At 25.5% G+C, this 10889-nt stretch overlaps 1 protein-coding gene across 5 annotated transcripts; it reads right to left on the bottom strand.

The window, feature by feature from the left end:
- Positions 1-51: 51 nt before the first annotated feature.
- Positions 52-10657, bottom strand: LOC126895783 (EKC/KEOPS complex subunit bud32-like). 5 transcript variants are annotated; one of them, XR_007701719.1, is made up of 3 exons: positions 10476-10633; positions 2185-6643; positions 52-2076 (listed from the first exon to the last, which is right to left on the bottom strand). XR_007701719.1 is itself a non-coding variant. In XM_050668008.1 (3 exons), the coding sequence occupies exon 3, from the start codon at positions 6635-6637 to the stop codon at positions 5432-5434; it is 1206 nt and encodes a 401-aa protein (XP_050523965.1). In that variant the 5' UTR covers positions 6638-6643; positions 8320-8358; positions 10476-10633; the 3' UTR covers positions 52-5431. The 5 variants fall into 5 exon arrangements, 3 of the variants coding, with proteins under 3 accessions (XP_050523965.1, XP_050523964.1, XP_050523966.1); XR_007701720.1 differs by having other exon boundaries at positions 4217-6643; XM_050668008.1 differs by adding an exon at positions 8320-8358 and having other exon boundaries at positions 52-6643.
- Between the last annotated feature and the right edge of the window lie 232 nt (positions 10658-10889).

The following is a 10889-nucleotide window of genomic DNA, read 5'->3' as shown; positions in this document are numbered from 1 at the left end:
GGCTAAATTTCCGTTCCGTTCGCTGTTTTGATTATTATTCAAAATTTTATAAAAAAAAAAAAACTAGTCATTACTAATTATTACTCTTAATATTTATACGTACTACTACTACTATTACTAGTACAACTATATACTACGTTAGTATTTGCATGTTTTGTGGTTCATTCGTCCTTTAGCTGTGTAAATTTAATATATTTTATTTATTCACGACTCTAATTTCCGCCCACATATCAGTATGAAAGGGAAAAACAATACTACACCATCCGGGGCTCGTTTTTTTTCCACTAATATGTGGATCGTGTTCCTAAATAATTATGACAATACGAGCGTTGGTAAAAAAGAAAAAATTATTATTGATTGTTATACAAAATTCTAAAGATAAAAAACCTCGAGTGAAGTCTAGTTGCTCATATTAAAATGGCTATTTGTAAATAACATTGAATATTTATTAATAGTCTAACGGGAAAACACGAATTGCAGCGCCATCTTATTTTATACTAAATAAATAAATCGTTTTTTAATTATATTGTGCTCGTGGAAACAAAAAATTTTTGCAAAAGTTTTATTTTTTATATAGCTATAGAAAATACAGTTGATGTATGATTTAGATCAAATTTTGAAGTCATTTTTATTACTTGTAATATTTTTTTAGACAAAAATTAACGTAGCATGAATAATGATTTATCGTTCAATGAGACTGAGTACTTATCAGTTTTTGCTTACTAATACCATCAATAAATCAACTACACGCATAGAAGCTTTCAAAAAATATAAATGCTCAGTAACTGAAAAATACCATGCACGTCGCACTCACTACGTGCAAAATATACGTTACATAATAAAAACTATACTTGAAATTATACAAAGAGATGTACGACAATTATTTTTAAAAGTTTATAAATAAGTTACTTAATTGTTAAAAGATAAATATATACTCTAGTTATGTTTTGATTTTTACTTATTTTTATTTAAAAATATTTTTTTGTAGTTTATAAGCTTTTTACACTATACATAGATAGTTGTTATTGATGTTGCTAAGCTTTGTATAACATAAAAATAATTATAATTATTACAGTTATTTTATTAAAAATGTAGACAAGCATAATAAATATATATATAAATTATAAATAATTATACATACAAATATAAATATTATACATAAAACATATGAAAATATTATTGTGTTGAAATACGGTTATTATATACAAATGTTAGTTGTAATATTATTTTTTATTTACTTATAACTGATTATAAAATTATTGTTAACGTAATGGTAACGAGTCTCCTTTATTATATGTACTTATGAGGTTATAATATCATAAGAAACTTGGATATACTTAAGAACTTCTTTGTTTAGTATTATAAAAGGTGATGGGTAAATAATAAATATTTGCAGACCAAATTCAATTTGAAATCACTTAAGGTTTTTATAAATTGACTTAGAGTACTTGTAAAGAAAAAACTTCTTTGAAAAGTAACTACTATTCTTTCGTGGCCTAAAATAGTGAATACCCTGTTACAAAATATTTTCTCTGAAAATTGAAATGTATCCCTTGAATTAAATACGTGTATACAAAATTTTATTATGTACATTTTAGTTTAAATAGGTATAGAGTATTTAATTCCTATTAAATCCTAAGGATTCTGCATTAAAATAAAGGTATGTAATTTGCACGCCACAGGTAGTCGAAAATATCGTTAGTAATTATCATCAAAATAAATATCGCTATATTCGATTATTTATATTTATATTTTTACGTAAGTGATATGATATTACTCTAATATATATATATATATATATATATATATATATATTTAACAGCTTATAAGCCCATTAGGGCCTCCTCTAAAGGTTTCTTAACCATTGATACTCCAAGTTGAGTGGTTAGTACATCGTCCGAGCGAAGGATGGTGATTCCAATTACCAAACTGATCTCTCACTCAGCAAATGAAGCCGCCCGTGACCGAGTTTCAAATCCAATGCAGTTCGCGTCAAGCATTACCACATTATCGACTCGGCCACTCAGTCCCTCTGATAATACTCCAATATATCGGAGTAATGTCACATGATAATATCTATAGGAGGTATATCATATAAATAACTGGAATAAAATATTTGGAGATGCAAAATTAAAATTTTCTACCCATCAAAACAAAAAATTATATAAAATCATATGTAATTACCTAAATCATTTTAAATCAGGTTAGTCAATTAGGGGACAGCAAATTAGGCATTTACCCCAGTCTAATTTTCAGCTGGATCGATACACACACTAGATTGCGGGTTCATACTTCGAGCAAGACCGTTCCTCGTTAAAAAATTAATTTATAATAGTCTAAAAAATGGGACAACAAAATAACAATATTTGATAAAAAAAGACACTTAATGTTTCATATTTAATTATTTAAAATACTATAGAAACCCGATTTTGACTGTCTTTCTGTTATTCAGATACAAATTATTACTTCATCGTTCAATATAAAACATGTAACTCAAACAAATCGAGCCTCAAAATAAAATGAAAATATATCTAATTATTTTGTGTATAACGTTTACACTTTAGTTTCATCCAATAAAAATAGTTGATGTATAATTGCGAAATTTATAAATTGAAATTCAAGGAAAAAATAACGTTTATCGGTCTTTGGTCCTAGTCTTAATAGCTAAGATTAATGGTTTTTATTGAAGTATATAATTAAGAAATATATTATTATTGTTATTTTTAATTCCTAAAGATCTTTCCTTGATAATTCTTTACAATTTGTTTTTATTTTTTATTGTTAAAATTATTTTAGAAAAAGTTCTGTTTTGTCAATTTTTATAAAAAATGTAAAGGTTACAAGTTGTTATAGGATGACCTACGAGTGATAGCGTTCATTGTAAAATTATGGGCTGTTCAAAAATTTGCTCCATTCTAGTGAAATCTAAAACGACACCTCTAATTTAAATCTAAATTTACTAATAATATTAGTTATTTTCGTGTCAACTTTTATTGTATTAAGTGCTTTAAAAGTTTCTATGTTAATTTATGTTTACTGTACACTTAAAACCTAGAATATTTTTAGTGTGCTAAGCAAAATAGACGCGACAAGTGAGCGTAGCAAGCGAGTGTCTAAATGTCTAGAGCACAAACCTATTTGTTGTAATACGTAAACTAAATTAATTTAACATAAGAATATAAGGTTAAATAAAATTAAAACTATATTAAAAATATTATTTATTTAAAAGCTAAAAAATATTAAACTCCTTTATATACCCCTAGTGACCTTATCAGATAATGATGTCATCACTAAGTAATATTATCACATTTTGCCAGTTTACACAAGTTTAATAATGAATTTTTCAGTGGGCCATGATCCCAATTAATTAAGTTGTTTTTATTTTTAAACATTTCTATTTCCTCTCTAATATTAAATTCTTTGTAATTATTTACGATTTTAATTAGTTTTATGGTTTTAATGAAGTGATTATGTGTCAATAAATGTTCAGCCACTGGAGATTTCTCAACTTCTTGATTTTTAATGTTTCTTAAGTGTTCTTTAAACCTGACCCTATATTTCTTTTTGTTTATCCTACGTAACATTTATTACAACTTTCACATTGTATTTTATAAATGACTTCCCTTCATCTACCTTATCTTTAGGGTTACCTAATAAATATCTTAAATTATTACTCTTTGATGTTACTAAAGTAATACCAAAATTCTTAAATATTCTAACTAGACCACTTGAGATCCCCGAATAATATAAAATGGGTGATCTAATTACTTTTTGTTCCCCCACGCTACTAGTGAGCGTACTAGCTGCCCTCTTTTCTTTATTCCACTTTTGGGTTCGGACTAATTTTGAAATTATGTTTTTGTTATACCCATTAATCTAGCTATTTCTTTTATATCCACCAGTTCTTTATCAAAATCTATTTTATTCATCGGAATATTAATTAATTTGTAAACCATACTATTAAAAGCTGCTAATTTGTGTTGCCAGGTGTGGTTCGATTTGTTCGGAATATACCTAAAAATGTACGTGTTTTTTCGATAAATTTCAAAATTTAGTTCCCCCTCTGCTCTTTTAACTAATAAATCCAAAACCGCAATTTTCCTTCTACTTTTTCTTCATATGTGAATTTAATCGATGGGTAAAAAGAATTTAAATGTTGTATGGAAACCTCCATATTAAATCTTTATTTATAACTGCAAAAATATCATCTACATACCTAACCTAATTTTTTGGAAAATCACCATAAGTGTTTTGAATTTGTTTCAAACCTACTCATGAAAAGTTCTGCTAAAAATGGTGATAGTGGATTTCCCATTGCTATGCCCTCAGTTTGCTCATTAAATTTATTTTGAAACTGAAAAACATTTAAATTCATATATAACTTTGTTATATTAATAATCTCATTTATGTATCCTGTTCTATGTTTTGTTCCTTTAGCTAGTTTTTAAAAAAATCAAATGTTATATTTATCGGAATATTCGGAATTTTTGTTCTCTCTAATCACCAATATACATTTTAAAAAATTATTTCATTTTAATGAGAAACAGGCCGTATTAATTTTTAATATTTTTTTTATCTGAGAAAATTGTAAATATTATGCTCACTATCTATTGAAGTCACTATAATTGGGATAATTATCAGTTGGTATAAATATTTTATTTTTTGTCTATCGAAAAGTGACCAGTTGACTTTTTTACAAAAAAAAATTCAGTGTAAGCCGTTACTGATGCTGAACACTTTAAAGTGGCTTAAGATACATAATTACTGATTTATCGTTGACCATTATTTCTATTAAAATAACTATATAATTGAAACATTTTTATTTTTTAGTAACATATTTCTATTAATTTGAATTATTATTACTTATAAATACTAAATAATATATTTATTTTTGAAATTGGTAATTGAACCTTGAACTCGTGACTGTGTCAGAGCTGTATTATGACTTATATGAACCTTATAGTGGTCATTGAGATGAGCACTTATTGAAAATATTGCTAGCATAAAAAAAATGAGCGAAAAATAAAACCAGTAAAACTCTTTCACTAATAACTAGCCTAGTAATAATCTAGATAGGCTCTAGGTCATTGACCCCTTCTTAATCTAAATTTATTAATTGATCAAATTAAGAATTAAATTAAATTAAATCAAATTAAAAAATTAAAAATAATAAACATTAAAATAATTTATTTTTTTTTAACCATGTTTTATTTAAACTTATTAAATGAATTGATAAAATGTACATATTCTACAAGTTTATTTAATTTTAAGAACTATAGATTTAATATATACCTAGATAGAATTTTGGGTTTTCAACACATTGATTTAAAGAAACTAAGGTTTTTAATATTAATAAATAAATTATAACTTACTATTTATGTTATGAACTTGTTGAAAAAATTACAAAAAACACAATTAAATTCACATAATTTTAGAAATCCATTACACGAGCCAATTTTTTAAGTCTATTAAGTAATATATCTCCTTTCTTCACAGTTGTTTGGTACAAGATACCTCTCTCCAATCTAGATTCTGGTGCTCCAAGTTGTAGACTACATTTTGATGTACTGCTAGTTACAACCGCTCCAGCAACATGGTCAATTTTGCATGTTAGACGTCCAGCAGCAGCAAATCGAGCTACTTCTTTTTCTACAAATTCTTTAGTTACTCCGAATGATTCAGCCATATAGTCCAAACTCAATGATCTATATGCTTGTAATATCTGTTTGTATGCTAATAATCTCATTTCTTGAATATAAAACTTGTAATGAGGATGTAACAAAGGATCCTGTTTCATATTTGTTTCAATTTGGGCTAAATAAACAAGAAATTTTGAATACTGTCCTTCATAAAGAGATACAAAATAGCCTTTCAGTTCTTTGGAATCAGAATTTAAAGCTTGAGCCATAACTCCATGATGCATAAGTGTTTTTTTCAATTCATATCTAGGGAAAGCTATCATTGATGAATATACTGTATACTTAATTATTGTACTAAAATCTGCAAGTTCATAAGATTCAAAAGTTGGTACAACATCAACAAACAACTTAGCAGCACGGTTGAAATCTCTAATTGCCAAACTCCATATACCATCATATGCTTTCAATTTATTTCTCGCACTCCAGTCACCTCCAGATCCACCCTCAATTAATTCTGTTGCTTTGTCTATAGCTTTTTTCATGGCAAGAATATCACATCCATGGAAATATGCTACTCTAAATAAAGCAAATACAGTATCGATTTGTTGAGACTTAGGTATATTTTTTTCTTCTAATTTCGATTCAGCTAACTTAGTAGCTTCAATTCGATCTCCAATTGAACATAAATACTGCAGTTTAGCTTGCCAAATTCCAGAAACTGGATCATCATCATCAACCATAGTGGGATTTTTTTCTTGTTCAAGCTCAGCCATTCTTTTAGCATTATTTGCAGCTAAATTTTCATATAAAGAATGATCAAAATCCCAACCTAAATCAGCACAAACCTCTTTATAATATGGTGCCATGTTATTAGCTATAATACCAGCTAGTAGACGTGAATTAAGATCACGATCATTTTTATATTGTGGAAGAGTTAAACAAAATTTAATTTGCGCTAATTTTAAATACTCAGGAGTTATACCTTCAGCTATATCCATATTAATCTGGAAAAAAAAGTAAAACTTATTATTAATTTCACAGTAGTTTGTGAAATAACAATGGAATAAATAAATATTATATTTTAATTTATAGTATTATATTTATTATTACATAATAAGTATCATTTTATGTATTCCATCACTAAAATTTTAAAATTTAACTCTTATAACTCCAAATTTTTAATAAAATAATTTAAATACAGGTTATTAAAAATAATAATCCATGATTAAGTGATATTGAATTTTTTTTATATAAACTAGAGTTGAACTTAATTTAAGTTCTAAAATTTCAATAACTTCAATCAATTATACTATACTTTTAAGATATACAGGATATACCTAATAATTATATATAAAGATTTATATAATTCTATTATAGTTATATATCATAGAATGTCTTTCACTTGATTCACAAAAAAATATAAAAATTAACTATATTAATAAATTTTTTGCAAATTTCTTATACAAAATAAAGGGTCACTTTATAATTTTACAGACTTGTAATCTCTAAACACAGGTAACTAATTGATTTGCTACATTAAAAAATGATTAGTTTAACATTCTTCTAATTCTTGAACTTAGCATGTTACTAAGGGTGGTGATCCTCACATGTTAGGGAGTCTAAGATAGTTCATGGCTAGGCCAATGATGGACAAGGCCTGTATTATGGTTAGCTTACACTGGTGATCAGATACCATTAATGTGAAAATCACAAGAAAAATCTTGTTGGCACACTGAGGACCCTGTGCACTAAATTATACGTTTCTACACACTAGGCCAGGCCAACTCATTAGTGGATTTTCTACATTATTTGTAAAAAATAATATTAATCATTAGAAAAAAGTAACACATTAAAGAAATATTCATACTATAAGAACCCTAAGAAAATCACATTTAAATTCAATAATCGCACTAAGATTATGAATATGATATAACCAAAAATAATTATGTTATGATAATAATATAGTAAAATCGAGTGACATTTTTTTTTTTGTATCAAAATTTCACATGAAATTTTGTTAAATTTTATTTTTTATGAAATTATTATAAAAAAAATCCTAAGAAACCTCAATTTTGGATTTGGGACGAAAATTTATAAAAGCCTAATTTTCAATGTCCTCTGGAGGATACTGTAAACATGACTGAACTTGCAAGTTGTCAAAATATTTTATGGAATATTATTGAGCTATTTAATAAGATTGTTTGATTAGTCATCATTTTTTTTTAAATTGTGGTTGGTATTCAAATAATAAATGTTAAATGATAACTATGATTTCATAAATGTATATGGATTTAGTTTTGAACCTGTCGATTATAATTGTTATAGATATTACTAGATGTCAGTCTAGTTATTATCACATCTTGTTCTTAGTGTGAATTTTATTGGGTTAATTTTTTTTCAACAGATGATTTTATTTCACACTTATTAAAATATAAACAAGTTATATCACCATTAATTTCCTCATATACTATGAATGGTTATTTTTTGTATTATTTTTCTCTAGAATATAAGCGTAAAATTTCTGTTTAACTGACTATAATTTTTAAAGAATGATACAGTAATAAAATCTTCTAATTTATTTCCTGATATTAATAATATTGTGTTAACACAAAAAATACATAATGATTAAAATTAAGCTTTAAATCATAATAATATTATCAACCAAGTTTTATCAACTTACAATCAAATGACCTTTTTTCTCGTATTTTTTTTATGGAGTCTAAAATTATAAAAAGTACTTTAAATGTGTGCTTTAATAACCCTAAACCATAAATTCTTTTTTAGTGTTTCAGACATATTTAAATAAGTGATTAGTGAAGGTGATGGTGACTAATGATTGTACCTAAGAATATTGCCTAAGCTACCACACCCCTATTACAATTCTGATTTTTAATATATACATATAAACAACTATAACTGTTAAAATTAAATTCAGAACTTTAATTTCCTTAAAAAGTAAAAATGTTTGATTATATTTAATACTTAATTAATTATAGTATTTATAGGATAAAAAATAGCATTTAATATTTACTTAAAATATGATGAAAACATACAAAACTAATATGTTAAAAAATAAAAAAACCTATAATATAATTCAAATAAACTAAAGGTAAAATAGATTAAGTAAAAAAAATGTCAAAGACATTACTTAAAAATAAATAGCTAATTTTTCATGGATATAATGATAGTTCATAATAATATATGTAAACAAATAATTTCTCTTAAAATATTTATTTGAAAATTAAATAAAATACAATGATTTTAAACTCATGAAAGATTTTTCTATCCAACCATTAATCTTTTGCGACCACGAGCCCTAACATTTTGAAGTTGATTAAAGACAGCTTCAAATCCAGACTTATAATTTTCTTTGTAACCATCCAATATGTAAGAAAACAGTTTTGTATAATTAGAATGAGTACTGATAAATGCTCTTTCCAGAACATACAAATCAACAGCTCTATCTTCAACACTCGGATTAAAGTGACTGAGTCCGAAATCAATTAAAACCAAGGCACCATCTTGCTTTATTAAAATGTTTGATGTAGTTAAATCACCATGAAAAATATTATTTAAATGCATTTTGCCAATAATTTTACCAACTTGAATCAATAAGTTTAATAATTCTTTTGATTCATCTTTTTTATTTTGATTGAAATCAGTCAAATATTCATTTACTGTTTGACCACATATATCTTCCATAGCAATTTTGCAATTTTCAATATCTATATTGTATAAAGCAGGTGTACAAATACCAGATTGTTTACATTTTAAAATTGCTTTTGCTTCAGCCTTAGTACGCTCTTTTCGTATTGATTGATCTAAAACTTTGTTTCTGTATTTTTTTGGAAATCGTTCTTTAATAATTGCATTTTTATTTAAATAAGTAGTGCAATAAATCTTAGATTCAGCTCCTTGTTTGAAAATGTCCATTATTTTTGATAATTCAGTATGAATCTGTTATTAAATATAAATTTAAATAAATAACACTAAAAATACAAACACTTATTATCTTTAAAAACCCAACACTTCCAAGTTATACAAAAAAAATTAAAAACCATTTTCTATTCTATAAAGTTAAAACAATTATTGGGATTTACATAACTAATAACAGTGTTGAATTATTTTGTAGGAGGTTCTACCCACTAACCAACAACTAGATAGTAAGAATGCCGTCTCACAAATCTATTTTTTAGTAAAATTATTAAAATTTTAGTTTACTTATCATAACTTTTAAAAATTAAATTACATTATATTACATTTTTATTATTATCTATGTACAATTAAATATTATGCTAATTTGATTCTTTAATAAATTAATAAGGGTGTGGATACATAAGATTTTTACAAAACTCTAGTGATAAACAAAGCTTGTCGCTGTAATGTACAGATGGGTGACCATACCTGTATTTTACAATAGAAAAAACGGCATGTACCCACTGTAGAAGGGAACAGGAAACCACAGAATTTACCCCCTTCCTAATAATATTAGTTCACCTTAGGGGTATCTGATTGGGTTTCTTTAATTAATACTGAATATTATATTTTATAATGTTGTCAAATAATATATTTAGTCCTAGGATATATAACATTATTTTATTTTTTTAATTAACTATGAACTCGCTACCTCAGATTTAATTCAGTATCTGAGGAACTTACAGCAAGAGCAAAATAAAATACATTATAATTATATTTAAATAAATACAAGAAATTGTTAAAAATTACCATAAATACAACTTAGTTAATGTACTCAGAAAACATAAATAATTAAAATTTTTAGCTCTCTACACATATATAATAACACCCTGCGAATGAAATTAAAATCAAACTACTTACCGGTAAATGTAATAAATAATCAACAATTATATTCTATCTAACTGTATTATGTTTTGTTTAGTGAAAAATCACATAAAACGAAACAATACCAAATAATTTTTTTTAAAAATGACAATTTTGTTTAAGCTATTATATCATCTAAAACATCAGTTGTTTACTTATGCATTGTCATTTTAATCTTATCAATAAAATACTAACCTAAAATTTATAATAATGTATAACTACAGACCATGGTCATAGAGTAAATAAATAACGATAGACATAATTTTGGCAGTTCAGTTTTTATCATGAATATAATGATTATTTATGCTAATAGATAGCGTAAATATCGAGTGCATCTATTAGTTAAAATATACGTAGTATTTTAAATTTTAAAATAATTATTAAATAAATCTACGATGTACTTTATTAAAC

Source organism: Daktulosphaira vitifoliae, unplaced genomic scaffold (genome assembly GCF_025091365.1).
Source record: "Daktulosphaira vitifoliae isolate Bord-2020 unplaced genomic scaffold, ASM2509136v1 Scaffold_1, whole genome shotgun sequence".
Taxonomy (NCBI): Eukaryota; Metazoa; Arthropoda; class Insecta; order Hemiptera; family Phylloxeridae; genus Daktulosphaira; species Daktulosphaira vitifoliae.
The sequence above is the reverse complement of the archived record's forward strand: the minus strand, read 5'-3'. Positions and strand labels throughout refer to the sequence as shown.